General features: G+C 42.9%; 1 protein-coding gene across 9 annotated transcripts in view; it reads left to right on the top strand.

Annotated features, from left to right (window-relative positions):
* Positions 1 to 15,592, top strand: part of MAP3K20 (mitogen-activated protein kinase kinase kinase 20) — a 189,207-nt gene that overhangs the window by 158,068 nt on the left and 15,547 nt on the right. For 6 of the 9 annotated variants that reach the window (XR_012123698.1, XM_073218693.1, XM_073218691.1 and 3 more), the window contains 2 exons: positions 3,670 to 3,732; positions 4,700 to 4,792. Coding sequence is in view for 8 of the 9 variants with exons in the window: in XM_073218693.1 (XP_073074794.1) it covers positions 3,670 to 3,732; positions 4,700 to 4,792 (156 nt within the window). In the remaining variant the exon portion in view is untranslated. Of the gene's footprint in view, positions 1 to 3,669; positions 3,733 to 4,699; positions 4,793 to 6,597; positions 6,940 to 12,542; positions 12,624 to 15,592 lie in introns of those variants that run through there. The other 3 variants (XM_037027168.2, XM_037027169.2, XM_073218694.1) reach the window with 3 other exon arrangements.

Below are 15,592 nucleotides of genomic sequence, written 5' to 3'. Positions count from 1 at the left end.
AAGAATCACAGAAATGTGTGTTCAATATGCAACCTTGGTGATTTTGATATGCAACAAGTACCACCATATGTGTAGCCTAATCTCTCATTTTCTCAGGAAATCATGGCATCTCCCCCAAAACTTCAGTCTTGAACAGTTTCAAAACTGTTCAATTTTGGTTTTGGTTGGTGGTGGTTTTTATGTAGTTTAGCAACCAGATCCATTTTTTTGTTTTGTTCTGTTTTTTAGTTACTCCAAACCAAACAAGATTACTGGCATCTGTGTAGACATTTTTATTAATCAGAAGTTTGTTTTAAGAGATCTTAGGATAAAATCAAGTTTGCTCTCCAAAACTCCTCAGCTTCAGTGTGGGTAGACGGAGGAGTGGGCTCAAGTTAGAAAGAAGACCAAGAACCTCAGAAGGGAATGTAGAGAAAGCAGCTTTCTATCCAGGGCTCTACCGACATGACAACTACTTTTCCCCAGACCTCAGTTAGAGCTCCCAACACTGGCCTTTCTAGGGAAATCTCCCTCAAGTCCAAAGGGAAGTATCTGTTCCCTTCTGTGGGCCCTGGACCCATGTGCAGAACACCTTGCAGTCCCTCCACACCCCTTGGATAATGGCTTAGCCTCAATCTTACCATCTTTTCTCTCTCAGAAGTTGGGCATGGAGACTTAATGCATGAACATATACCTCAAAGACTGGCAAATAATTTAATCTCGACCTCTGGGTGTGTGCAAATCCATCCTGAAAGGCTGTGCTGGCTTAGATGAGCTACAGCAGGACAGTGACTTCTCCAGTGCAGAGAAGTCTCAGGGTTCCGAGAGAGAAAAGTGGTAAATTGTGTCCTATTTGGCAAATGCCAAATGATATGCTCCCACCCCCCCTTCCCCTCTGCTGCCTTTGAAAAAGGACCAATGTTCCTTAAGGAACAGTCAGGAGGAAAAAGGGGTGGCAAGCTGAGATCCCTCCCCCAAAGCCGTAGTTATTTAAGTATTCCTAAAGTGACCTCTCCATGCTGGTTGGTAACATTAAGGCAAATGGCCAAACTTCTTTATTATTGTTCAACAAATCCAGTGAATGCCTAATAATTGCAAGACTGGGACTGTGGAGACACAAAGGCAAATCCTGTCCTTAGGGAATTTAAGTCCCAGAGAAGAGAGAAACATGTACATAGAGCTTTTCGTAACACAGAGTCTTGGCAGTTGGGAGGAAAGGAGCTGTTCCTTACCTCTGCTCAGGAGGGGCAGCAGGGGAAACAGAGGGGACACTTCATGGAGTGGGTGGTCCTGGAGCTCGCTCTTGGAGGAAAGACAGAATTTGGAATATAGACAGGAGCGGAAAAGGAAAGAACTGTTGGTCTAGACAAAAAGAGTGAGAAGGTAAGAGAGAAAGAGAGAAACAAAGGAACGTAAAGACACAAAAAGTTGGCTTTGGTAGAAGGCACAGTAAGTGGCTTTGATGGAAGCACAGGTGCACATGAGGTGGAACGGATGCCACACAAAGCGGAAGGCTCAGTCAGGCCAGGGACTCGGACTTTGAGCAGCTATGGGGGATGTTGGAAGTTTTGAGAACTGACATGTTTAAAACAGCTTCTGCAAGTTGTAAAGTGGATTAGAAAGGAGAGGCTGGATTCTGAAAGGCCAATTTGGAGGTTATAATACAGAAAAGTCATAAGGCCCATAAAGTGAATGGAAGGGGAGCATAACACAGGCAAGAGACCCGTTTGCAGGTTCAAGAAGGAAAGCCCAGTGAACACGGGCTGCAGCATGGAGGAACCTCAGAAATACCATGCTGAGCCCAAAAAGCCAGGTGCAAAGGGTCACACACTGTATGATACCCCTCGTGTGGAATAACCAGAACAGGCAAATCCAAAGAGACAGGAAACAGCTTAGCAGTTGCCAGGCCCTGGGGGCAGGAGGGAACCGGGAGTGACTGCTCATGGGCTCCAGGCACAGGGTCCTCTCTGAGGAAGATGTAGAAGTTTTAGAACTAGAAGGAAGTAATGGCTGCACAACACTGTAGAGGTACTGAATGCCACTGTATTGCACACTTTAAAATGGCTCATTTTAAGGTAATGAATTTCACCTCAATAAAGAAGTAAAAAGAAGGAAAGCTCAGCTACGTGTACACGCCTGATGATGAAAAGTCTTCCAACAGAGAAGCTTTCTCCGTGTGATGGACGTGATGTGCCTTCAGAAAGGATGTATGTGGCAAGGGGAGGTCACAGGAGCCTGGGCAGGAGAGAGGAGGGAGAGGGTCACCCACCCAGGAAGTAGGAAAGCTGGGAAAGAATGGACCCTCGGAATCCATGTGCATATGTAAACACATGCATAGAGAAAAAGCCCTCAATGGAAGCAGCCCGTTGGGTTGGGGTCACGTCCTGTGCTCAGGGCACAGTGTCTGCCCTGAGCTCCAAAGGAGGGGGTGGCCAGTGTGTGTGGGTGGGCCAAGAGCTCCCGTGAAACTCCTGGATGAGTCCGCATGTGCACATGACAGGTGACCTTCAAAAGTCAGGCATGTGGACCCTCCATCTCATCGCCAAAGCCAAGGTTGTTAGTGGCCACCAGTGGGGACTCAGCCCATACGTGACAGCCTAGTAAACTCAGCCGGGTTGTGGGTCTTTATGACATAAGCTTATCTGAGAGAGAAAAATTAAGGGAAGAGGGTGTTAGAAACTTGCTCTGGGAGGGCCCTGCCTACACTCTTGAGGCAATTAGAACAAATAATGCTTCAAGCCGGACCTTACAGAATGGGACGCACGCCAATGAGCACCTCCACACTAGGAGCCCTCCTGGTGCTTGTCAAAGTGTCTCGCTCTCTCACACACTCGCGCGCGGTAAGGATGTACCCTCCCTTCTCTGCTCTGTCACAGTCGTTATTGCACACCTTCTCGAACAGTCAGCCCATAAATGGGAGGCCAGGATACCCGAGCCTGGGGCTGCCTTTCTCATCGCCCTTTGCTACACGGCTGCCCCTTCAGGCCGGTGTTGGCTCCCTTCCCCCCCGGGCCTGGAAGCCCTCGTGTGGAGGGCCCTGCGGAGGACTAGGGCTGAACATCCAGGAAGTGCCCATTACATCGTCAAATGTCAACAGCTTTCATTTCACCTTTTAAAAACGCATCTAGTTTTTCTCACATTGGCACTTTTTTCACTCTCTATGTGATGTGTTCACAGAAAAGCTGGATTATACCTGATGAGTATGAAAAAAAATCATGATTTAAATTGTCCTACTTTCATTACAAGTTTCTTTGCGCTTCACTGGGAGAGGGAGTGCTGGTCACATACCCATAGAAAAGCCCTCACCACGCAACACAGCCTTCCGGGAGATCCCAGCCTTAGTGAACGTGTTCTTTGTTATTTTTCCCACAGTTACTCAGGGTGGCAACTGCATTCTGCAACTGAAACATTAACTTGTCACTGCTGTACTCTACCAGTGTTTGAAGAACGGCTTTATTTATTGTTTAGTCGGAGATTTAACATCTTTAAAATATCTTCCTATTCTGTTAAATAATTACAAACAACCTGTAAATACAATAGTTTATTCTCAATAGATGTTGGATATTAACATCTCCAAGATATATTATGAGCTACATAAATAAAGAATGCCTTTATATGTGCACAATAACTTAAATCCTCTCTTGGCATAATCAGATCATTAACAAAGTCATGTGATTTTTTTTTTTACAGTCAGCCATTGAGAAGTTAACCCATGACTACCTAAACTTGTTTCACTTCCCACCACTCATTAAGGTAAGGGAGGCTTTTTCTTACTGAGAACATGCTACTGTTACTGACCTATGCACCTGCTGCACCACGCCTAAACTTGCCAGTGTCGGAAACTGTTGTTTGAAGTGAAATGTAACCACATCTGTCTAACAAAAGGCCTTTTGAATGAAGTTTAGGATGTGCATAAATTGAACACCCTGTTCCCTGAGAGTTGAAATATTAACAATATGTTCATGATAAGAACAACACATGTCACCATAGTGGCTAGGGGACATGGGGCTAACATTATAGGTGAGGGCCTCTAGCCTCCCACCTGGCTCTGGAGACCTTTGCCCAACACACAGTCACTGAAGGAATTTGCACACTAAATCTCTGGATTTTTACTTACATTGGAGGTGCGAGGTTGGTTTATTGTTTGAATAACTTATTTGTATATTTGGCATACTATTTTGAGTATAGTCAAAAGGTATACTTTGTTATAAAATGAGTAGATACTGACAGTCAATACACAGAATTCTTTTTGTTCACTGACAGCTATGTTTTTCCCTCTCTAAGCCCTTGAAAGTTCATTTGGTTCCCTTGCTTGGTTCCCCACCCACATCTGCTCTAGGAAGTGTGTAATTCCTCTTTGAGAGTAACCTGCATCTTCAGTTCTTCAGTGGGGCAAAACACTCAAGGCAAAGCCTCACAGAGCATCTCCAGGTGCTCCCTGCATTTCTTAGGGGCAAGTGGCACCTTGCACAGTGAGACATGTAAAGCAGTGACATTCAGTTTGCAGCACATGAGATAAATCATTTGGAAAAGGTCCCAAAGGCTTAAGATGCCATTTCTCTTGTGTTAAGTATTTGCAATATATAGCTTAATCCAAAATAACCAAAAGTTAAACAATAGGTTAGAATGGAAAACTAGTGCTGAGAAATCATGTCCTCTACCTGAGAAGTAAAAACAAAACCATGATCTAGAATGAACGGTGCTTGGTTTTCTATTTTAGGACTCAGTAGGTGAACCTGAAGAAAACAAGGAGAAAACAGTGTACCTTGAACTTGTTTTTGGTTTTCACTTGAAACCAGGAACTGGCCCACAGGTAAATCACATTTTTAAATCCTTTGGATAAACTTCAATCTAGTTTATTCTTTTCTTCTCCTGGAACTCCATGGTTTATATGCCCACCCTCCACTCCCCACCATCTGGTAACTCAATTTGAAGTGTATGGACTTTATAAAATAGAGCTTAGGTGCAAGGCTCCCAGCTGGCTGTGTAACTGAATCTGTCATTCAGCTGAAGAGTCCTGTATAAGGCCCCCAGACCCTCAGAGAAACTCGTGGCAAAGCATGGGGTGCTGGTGCAGTGGCCTCACAGTGCTGATGCCTGTTTGTGTTTTATATACTGAGAGTAAAACCACACTGAGACCAGAACTGCCAGCAACACAGACCCCCAGATGGTCAGCTCTGAGCAGGGCCGCGGGGCGCTTGACCGGCACTCGTCCCACCAGGCTTGCTCTTTATGTTGCTTTTAGGGCGCAAAAAAATTATTTGACCTAGGTGGCAAATGAGTAGGAATCGTAATAGGTTTGTGTCACTGTGGATCACCATAAGTAGATACTAACAATGGTAGCTTCTACTAACTGACCACTTATTATGTTCAAGGCTACAGGATTAAGGTATAGATGCTCTTTTCCCTCATTTTACAAGTGCAGAAACTGAGGTTTGGGAAGGTTAAATAACTTGCCCAGGAGTTCTATGGCTAGCAAGTGGCAGAATAAGGATTTGAACCTGGGCCTTTCTGAGCGCAGAACCAAGCTCCTAACGATACTTGTACCTTTCCCATGAGGCAGCCGAGAGCCTTTGTTAACACAGCTCCTCGCAGCTGCAGCCGGTTCCTCTGGAAGGGCTAGTGCAGGCTCCGCTTACCGCCTGCCCTTCCCTAACTGAACCACACTTACCCAGGCTATCCCTGCCACCAGTGCTTGGAGCTGCCTGGGAATTGTTGTGAGGGGTTGAGTTTCACTCAAGGCTTCAAAAGATGCTCTTTCTAAACACCTGCCAGAGTGGCTCACCTATACCGCTGCTGGGGTGTTGAAGCTTCTGCTGAATGGAAATCTTTGTCTCCCTTCCTGTGCCCACGAAACTGGGTTAAATGAAAGCTGCTGTGATTCCAGAGTTCTTGTATATGAAACTTCTTTTGTTTCTGCCATGGGTCACTGTCTACTCATTCCTGTTGTTAGAAGCAGCTGCAGAAAGGGGGGCAGGACAGTGAGTCCCTCTCTCCAGCAGCAGTGAAGACCCCTGCTAGCCCCGAGATGCTGTCACTGTGGGCACCACCAAGCCTATCTGATAGTAAACAAATCACGTATTTTAATTTGCCTTCTTTGGTACCAACTCTATGGTACCTAGTTTATGTGTAGTCTTTTGTTTAACCCTTTTTATGGCTTGTAGGTGGTGAAAGAAAAGGGAAGAATTTTCTTGAAAGAGTCTTATCAAGAGTATCTCAGCCAAGGAAATAATTTTCAGCTAACAAAGAAATGATTTGTTGATGTAAAACACCGAAAATGTACTTTTTAGTAAAATCAGAAGCTATAATGATATTTGAGACCAAATACAGTGGTCTGTTTTTTACCATAATTGTGCAGGCTTCTTGAGTCATAGGTTATCAACAAGGCCTAAAGTCACTGAAAGTTTTGATAGTCTGCCAACCCATTGTTGTCCCTCAGAGCACTAATTTCATCCATGCATTCAGCAGACATTTACCGAGGACCTGGCTCTGTACTAGATGATCAAAATACACAATTAGAAAGTAGAGTCCCACCTTGCAAGGAGCCCATAACTGACTGGAAGAAATAGATGACATCAATGAATGGTTTTAGTGCAGAATGATGCATTGTTTTTACAGCATCACACACATCGTGCAGCAGGAGCACACAGTGTGAGCACTGGACGCTGACGCAGAAAGGAGTCAGAGGCCAATCTTGAAGTCTTCTTGGTAGAAGTGATATCTGAACTGAAATTTGAAAGCCACCAGGAATCATTAGGTAGGAAGAAGACATGGAAAGCAAAAGGAACAGCATGTGCAAAAGCTCAGAACTACGAATCCAGGAAAACACAGGCTGCTCTTCTTTGGCCTGATTTCTCTGGGACGTCACAACTCAACCCAAGCATCCGTGCCCCCAGGACAGCTGAGCACGGAGCAGATGGTGAGAGGCAGGGCCAGGATGGTGGCTGATGGGCACAAAAAGAGCAGTCTTCTGTGGTAAGCTAAAGCGTTGGCAGAGTTTTAAGCAGGGAGTAGATAGGATCAGGTTTATGTTTTTAAAATATCCCTGGTGAGCAGAGAGGAAGGTGAATTGGAAAGCCTGGCCCCTTTCCAGGCTGAGCGTGAGAAAGAATTGAGAGCAGGCAGTGCAGCCAACCAGGTGAGAGGGGACGAGGGGCTAAGGCTCTGGCAGTGCCATGCAAGTGACAGGTCCAAGGCAGAACTGGTGAGATTGTGTCCCCCGCTGGAAGATGGAGTGAGTGGGAGGGAGGAGCTAGGGTGGTGCCAGGGTCGTTGGTGTGGGCAGCTGGCCAGACGGTGTTACTCGTAATGAATCAAAAGGGAAACATAACAATGTTGGTGGAATACCGAGGTGCTAAACGTCTAAAACAGTGACTGGAATGGGTGACGTTAATCAAGAAAAGCTTTTCTGGAAGGGGTGACTTTTGAAATGGGGCTTGAAGAGGTTCATGGTCATTTGCAAATTATTTCTTAAATATAATGTTTAAGCTTATGTATCGAAAGCATTTCTTTCTAAAGAGCTCAAGTTATTTCATAGGTGTCATTTCATTTATCCCCTTGGCATTTCTCTGAGATGCATGACGTACAGTGTTGTCATTGCTAATTAGGAAACAGCAAGAGAAAGTGTGTGACCAGCCTCAAGCAAGGCGAGGACAGAGCTGAGACCAGAAATGACATCTTTATTATGGCCTTTGTATTAAACATGTACTATCTCTCATACCTGACCCATGCTATTTATGCCATCCATAAACTTTCATAAAATACTCCTAGAATAAATTACTGGTCAGTTCTAAAGTACCCAGTCATGTCAACCTATTATGTCCTAGCATTATGAAATATTTTCTCAAAATGTGCTTTGAATTGAAGTTCCAGTTCCCCACATGAAAACCTTGTTACCCTGACCCTTAAAGGTAGAACCCAAGAAAAGAAGTCATCCTTTAAATCCCAGCTGAGTTCTCTTAAACCCATCTTCATGGAAAAGGTGAGGCCTTTACACCCATCTCCATGACTAGAATTAGTCACCAGAGAACACTGGGGCCTTGGAAGTTCTCGCCAAAACTGAGTCTGCCTATCAGGGAGATTTGCTGCATCATTTCACCTTTTCTCTTACAAATTAAGTGAAAGATGTGCTCTAATTACAGCCATTTGGGAATGCTATATGACAGTAACTTTTTCATGTAGATAGTAGCTACTTTTGCCCATCACATCTAAGACGAACCACCAGCTCATGAGCACTTAAAATTGTATGTCATTTCAGTACCTGGCCTACTAACAGGAAATGATGAAAATATGACCTTATACAGAAATATACAAAGATAAGTAGAGGAAAAATCCTTTCATCATAAGACCGGTCAAACTTTTGTTCTAAGGATTCAGATCAATTCTTCTTTTTAGCCTCTCTTTACTAAAATGGATTATGGCACAAAAGTGAGGCTGATGGGTCCAACTGAGAAAGGCCCTATGCACGTGTGAGTGATGCACCTGCTGTAGGGGCCAGGAGCCGCCCTGTAGCTCCTCGCTGGGACCCCAGCCTTTCCTGCCACACCTCTTTGGATAAGCAGGCCCTCGCCACGCTATAGCCCCACGTCACTTCAAGCGTTCTCTAATAAAGTATCCTCTTTTCTTACTTTTTTGGACACAACCTGGCAGGGAAGGTATGATTGGACCAAAAGGCAGAACTGGCACTTGGAATTAACAAGAAGTGAGAATGGGTTTTACCCCTTTACTCAACCTGTTTCTAAAGAGTGAAGTCATTAATTTAAATAATGTATGTTGGGGCAGCCTTGGGGTTATGACTGTGGAACTGGTCCTAATGGGGTCTTTCTTAGTAGAAAAGTTTCTGGTGCTAGGGGCTGGAAAAGCTTATGATAATGATTATTATTTCACACCTCTGCCAGACACTGGTAGGTACCTCACAGATGTTTCCCTCATGTGGTTGTCATAGCCCCCGTCATGGGGAGCCCTAACCCCACGTCATCCCCAGGAGGAAGCTAAGGGGAGGGGTGCATGCCTTTCCAGAGCCATCACCTGTGCAAAGACCCGCCACTGTCAGACTGCCTCTTTTTGGAAAGTATCATTGTCCCCCAAATAGTTATTGGTAATAAAAAGACAAAAAATTTTGGTCACTTAATACTAAATGACCACTATCTTTGTTTCACATGGCAAGTGCCTTCTGTTTTGGAATCTAAGACCTGTGACGTGGCCCAAGAGGAAAGGCGTGTCCAGAATCTCAGGCAGCTTCATGCACTCCCCAGGGTGGCAAGCACCCTTTTTTACTGAAATGCTCAGCTCCATTGAGTTCACTATTACATTTCTTATAACTCACCGGTCAGTAATATTGATTCTCAAATTACCAAGGAATAAACCATTAAATCACCCAGCAGTTTTCTCCCCAAGACCTTTTTGAGACTTTGTGTCATAAAAATTCAAAAGTAGAGTTGCAAAGGGACAGTTTGGGGGGGATGTCCATTCCTTGGGAGCTTTGGACAGGCACAGACTTTGTCCCTTGTGTCCGTGTTCCCTCCTCTCTATGGGTCTGAGCCAATTCCCTGCTGTAGCCGAGGGGCTAGACTAACCTCAGAAGCAGCACCCTGTCTCTCCCAGCACCCTGGTACAGCAGACACTGAAATAGAAGCAGACTTCCAGACTCCAGTACCTCCCTCCAGAGGCCACTACTTCCCACTTCCTTTGAGGGGTGTTTGCAATGGGCAAGGGAACCAGGGAGAGAAAACAAGAAGGACATTTCGCCGACCTGGAAGCAGAACTGACTCCCCATCAGAGCAGAAGGCTTCTCCCATCCACCTTCTCCTCTTCCTGCTGCCACCTCTGCAGCTGCCAGTTGGCACCTAGCTCCTCCTCCCAGGCCCCCCTGGAAGCAATTCAGTCAATACTTCTGCTTCTCTGGTTATTTTATCTGTAGGTCAAAAACACCGCTTTTTACAAGTACTTCCCATTTATTATTGTGCTTTTAGGCTTTATTAGATTGCTTATAAAATGTTGCATTTAATAAACTTAACTGAATCTCCAGGTCCTTTCTCAGAGCACTATAAATATCAAGAACTGTCAAATAGGGCTTTTTTTCCTATTGTGCAATTTTTATAAGTGGATAGATAAACATGAATAAAATAACAGGGCACAAAGAAAAGGGTTTTGTAAGGAAGTAAAAAGCCAACACCTTTTGTAAATTTCAGAACAGCCAAAAGGAGTGCTTTTCTTTACTTTGATATATCTTGCATTTATTAAAAATTCAGTGTAGGGAAGTTTATTTCCTGTGATCAACTATTTTGAGGGGGAAAATATATGTGGTCATATATGTGTTTGTGTGCTTAAGCATATAAGCTTGCAGTGGCAGGGTTCCATAAAGAATACAAGTTTTAATTGACAGCAAGGGAGAAAATGCAGTTCAGAATCTGACTACATGACTTGCTGCTGATTCCTAATTAGGGAGTGGCAACACTTCATCAAATGGGTCAGGCGGTGCCTCTAAGAACTAGAGCAGAACTGGGAGAGGTGTTCAGTACATATTTGATGATGGATTGGTAGTTGTGTAGAAACAACATGCCAGGAAATGTCTAACATTCGGAGAAAACAGTCCTGACTTACAATGTTTGCAGATTTCCATGGTGTAAATACTCCCACCATGGTGATTTCAAGTTACCAATCTGGTATCACTGAACTTGAAGTTGGGAAGAGATGTGAGCAATCAGCTCATGAGATCCGGCTCCAGCACACTACTGGATCACTTAGTCTTCTCAATCAAGATTATGAATTCCTTTTTAAATAGCAAATAGTGAGCAAAGGTGTAGGACAGCCGTATCAGTCCTGAACGTTAGGATTTGGACCAAGAATAGCTCAATTGGTGAACAATGCCTTCTAAGTAGGCCAGTGTTTGTTCAAAAATCATATTTCTTGGAGTCATCTCTATAGTCATGGGAGGTGGGAGGAGAATTTTGAATAAATGACAAACACATTATTGTGGTCTCCAGCTATAATAGTATGCATAGTTAATGCAAAGAAAGCGCCAGTCTCCCAGTGAATCCATTGTTGGCTCAGGTCTCCCTGGGTTGCCACTGGCTCAGATAGGTACACTGACCGTATCTTATGAATCAGAAATTAGGATTGGAGTCTGGGAAGAGTAAGGATGTATTTGTAGAAACAGAAACACAATGTAAATTTGTGATTGTCTTTTTAAAAATGTTAGAAGATCCATAGTTGTTGACTCCATGGTGACAGGCACCATTGATAATGACAAAGGAGAACTTTGCTTTTAGATGCAGGTTTTCTAAAGCCTCTGGGGATCACTGTAAGTTCTGCAGAGAGAAGACCTTGATAACTCACAATGACTTGTGTTTCTCAACCCAAAATTAGACCTCGAGAATAATCAGCTAAAAAGGAGCAGATTATTTGAAGTGCAATTAAAAGCATATGTTAAAAAGCAAAGGTGTAGGACAGTTGTATCAGTCCTGGATGTTAGGATTTGGACCGGGAATAGCTCAATTGGTGAACAATGCCTGCTAAGTAGGCCAGTGTTTGTTCAAAAATCATATTTCTTGGAGTCAATCTCTACAGTCATGGGAGGTGGGAGGAGAATTTAGTCAGTAGAAGCTGTTTTTATTTTTTGAGGGTCCTGGGTAAAAGTTTATTTGCAGCCTACTTTCCGGTATTAAAAAAAATTTTTTTTGATAGTAATTAGGCAAGTCAAACTACCTTCTATATTGGTTAAGAAACCTAGTCTGAGGTAGAATAGAATTCTTAATTATTCAAATATCAGTAGCAAGACTTACTATTCTTTTTTGCCAAAATGAAGACCCAGTGCCTTCCAATTTCATACAGTTTTAAAAAAAAAGCCTTTTCCAAACATGTCACCTAACATCTGAACCATTTCAAGTAGTCAAGTGTGTAATGCATCACTTGAAAGTATGTCTCACTTGATTAGTTTCACTTTATTTTAATATCATCCCTAAAGTCCCTTTTTCACACATAACTCACATAACAGCCCCAAAAAAGGCAATATAACAACCTTCTCTCCACTAGTGTCTAGTTGGCACCAATCTGCCCTGACCTTAGACACAAGCCATTGTTAAGGGTATAACGCATTTACATATTTTGCAATAAAACATCAGTTATTTGCATTACTGTGTCAAGTTTTATTTGATTCTTTCACCTAAAAATGACTCATTTTCCTTTCTTGTATTTTAAAAACCAACTACTCTAAGCTTGTTTGAGAATAATCAAAAATTGCCCATTTAGCTAGAAGTCATTTTCTTTTCAAAAGGCAAATGTTATTTAATCTTTCAGCTGTTCATTGTGCCATCATAAATACTTTCTTTTCAGCACAGTTGTGGGGACTGAAATGAGCCCACTAATTGCCTCCCATTTCGACTGACATGTGGTGGTTTAGTGGAAAGAGAACACAGCAGGGAGAAGGAAATAGGAGGCTGAGAAAATGAGAGCTAATTATTTTCACTGCCTCATGTCAGGCTCTGTGTCAGCCTTGTTTTTACAAACTGGAAGGTTTAGCACTAAATAAAACAAACTGGCGTCATGTTTTTATATACTGGCAGTGTCATGGAAGCAGCTGCACATCTCAAAGACAATATAATGCCTGCGTTCGCATGGACACCATCTGACAGACACTGTGAGCCACGGCTAATGAGGACATCACAGTGGTGCCAAGTGAAAGGTGCTGAATTATGTATGATTCTTCATCAGTACAGCAATAGTCCTGTACATCATTATGAGACATTGTTTTGCTGAAGAGATTAAAACATTCTTAGTTCCAGACCCTGCAACCTATACACGCTGAAAGAGGTTATTAATGGAATTTTTAGGGAGAGTTTCTTGTGGATATCTTTTTGGTTGAAAAACAAATCCTGTGGGACAAAGCCGCGATGGGTCACGACACTGTACAGATAAAGAAGAGAAGCAAATTAACCGCGCTGCATCATCTTCCTTCTAAAGACAGCATAATAAAATCGAGTGTAGCAGGGTTATACCTAATGATAAATAACCCAGGTGCTATCACGGGACGCTCCACTCTCCTGCCTCTAAAACAGCAGGTTTCAGCAGCTGAGCTAGATAATAGCGACGCATGTAAAGGAGCCTTCAGAGGCCTAAATCATCAACATCTTACTCCTTTTAATACCAGCATGACCAACATTTCTGTCGTATTTTTATTTCATCTTGTGTTACTTCTTACATTTTGCAGCAGTCAGTCGCCCACTATGAAGCTGATGCCCAGTTTTTTTCCTCTCTTTAAACTTAAAAAGTTTATTCCGACCTCTGTATTTTGTATTTTAAAATGTTTCCTCAGTACAGGCCTTTTTAAGGGGGAGGGGCCTCTTGGCTAGAATCCCGAGCATTCTCTGGCGACTTTACTTTTTCCTCCACTCATGGCGGAAGGGGTGGCATGATGATGGGAATTTTAAAATCCAGCATCTCCACCATTAAATCCAGGACTTAAATTCCAGGGCCCGTGCAGCTGTGTGAACTTGCTGCAAATCTCTACATTTTCTGAGCCTCAGTCTGCTTGTCTGTAAAATGGGGACAGTGCTACCTAAAACAGGGTGAAGCTGTGAGGAATAAATATAATGAATAAACCTCAAAAGCATTATGCTGAGTGAAAGAAGCTGAACAAAATACAAGTACATACTGTAAAATTCCGATTTTGTGAAGCTCTAGAGCAGGAAAAAATTAATCCATGGTGATAAAAATGGGAAGAGTGGGTACTTCAGGTTGTGCAGTGGGGGATCAACTGGAAAAGGGCATGAGGGAACTTTCTAGGAAATACCTTGCTTGTTTGGGTGTTTATATCGGTATATACATTTGCCAAACTTTATTGGACTGTGCACCTAAAAATCTGCATTTTATTGTATGCAAATTATACCTCAATAAAAAATACATCAAAACAATTTTTGTCTGTAACCATCAGGTAAAGGTGATCCGTAGGAGGCTGAAAGCCTAATTAGGGGTCCATTCCTTCTGAAATGTCCTAAAAAATCTTGGCCCTAGATTCCTTAAGATTTACCTATGGTGTTCTTATTTGCAATACAATTTTAGCAGGAAAAAAGTAGAGAGAGATATTTTTGTTTCTGAATTGCCCAGATCTTAAAACAATATTTTTGTGCTACCTTCCATCCCTTTTTCTATTTGGAAAATTTACCTCTATCTTGATTATTTCTTTTTAGTCCTTCCCTTCCTTCCATCCTTTCTGTGTGAACGTGGGTGGGTAGGTGGGAGAAGGAATTTCTGTGTTTGACATCACTTGCACTAGCTTGGAACTCCAAAGAATTTTAGACAGCTTGCAAAGAATGTAATAGTGATTTCTCACAAAGAGATACTTAACTTAGTATTAACTGAGTGTTGTTTAGGATTTTACTTCACAGTGTTAAGAGTTTTTGTTTTACTTGACTCTTACTTGAATCTTCAGAAATTTTTTTCACATAATTGGCAATGCCAGAGTAGTTCAAGCGGAATGCTTTCTCATTCTCCACTAAACCACACACTTGTTCCTAAAATTATCTAGGTATGTCAGCAGCTGCCCAGAGTAATAGTACAAATCTCAGCCATCCAAAAGAATTGTCATCCTTTTCATCAGTTTCAAATGCAAAAATTTCCCTCTGCCCAGCAAAGTATAGATTTTGATGAGAGGCAGATGATCTAGCTAAGGGAAAAGTTGGGGTAACTATTTTTCACTGCTCAAAGCAAAGGACTTCCCAATGCTCCTACGCCAGTGTCTTTCTCCAGTTGACTAGTAATTAGCATTCCCTAGAAATGTGCATCATGATACAGATTTGAACAGTGGGAAGGTCCTTTTGGGGAAGAATCTAGTTAGGAAATAAAATCCATGGCAGTTAGGACCTGACCCCATGATTTGCTTGTGCGATTAGACAGAATCAGGTTGCTCCTGGTTTGGAAAGCAGAATTCATGCCTAGCTGCAATGCCTGAGCCATAGCTTGAGGGAAGTGTTTGTGATTCCAAATACTGATGAGATAAGTTAAGAAAAGAAGCATACAACACATAATGTGTGTGTTGGGGGGGTGGGGGGAGCACAGGGAATGCAGTGTAGGTGTAGCACAGAGAAGACAAGTAGTGACTCTTACAGCATCTTACTACGCTGACAGTGACTGCAATGGGGTGTGTCGGGGGGGACTTGATAACATGGGTGAATGTAGTAACCACAGTGTTGCTCATGTGAAACCTTCAGAAGATTGTATATCAATGATACCTTAATTCTAAAAAAGCATACAGACGGTGGAGTGGCACCATATGCACTTGTAACAATGATCATTTTCAACAATGAAGGGGAAAATTGGCTCTTTGGGACTTATTAGAGACTCAGTATTTCAGTCTCTGCCATGGAGCCCTATAAAGGAATTCACCCAGATAATTTGAACTAGTTGATACCCATGGAAGATGGTCCTGTGTACTATAGTCATACTGTTGTTACCCCATAACAGGGAGAAGTTCAGGATTAGGAAAAGACGTAGGTGAAACCCGCTCTTCATAACACTAATAGACCAGCTTGGTTCACCACTGAACCCCATCACTTGCTCTCTGTGTGATCTTAGTCAGATTACCTCACCTAAGACGAGGCTCTCTGCTGTCCATCAC

Source organism: Manis javanica, chromosome 12, assembly GCF_040802235.1.
Source record: "Manis javanica isolate MJ-LG chromosome 12, MJ_LKY, whole genome shotgun sequence".
Lineage (NCBI taxonomy): Eukaryota > Metazoa > Chordata > Mammalia > Pholidota > Manidae > Manis > Manis javanica.
The sequence above is the reverse complement of the archived record's forward strand: the minus strand, read 5'-3'. Positions and strand labels throughout refer to the sequence as shown.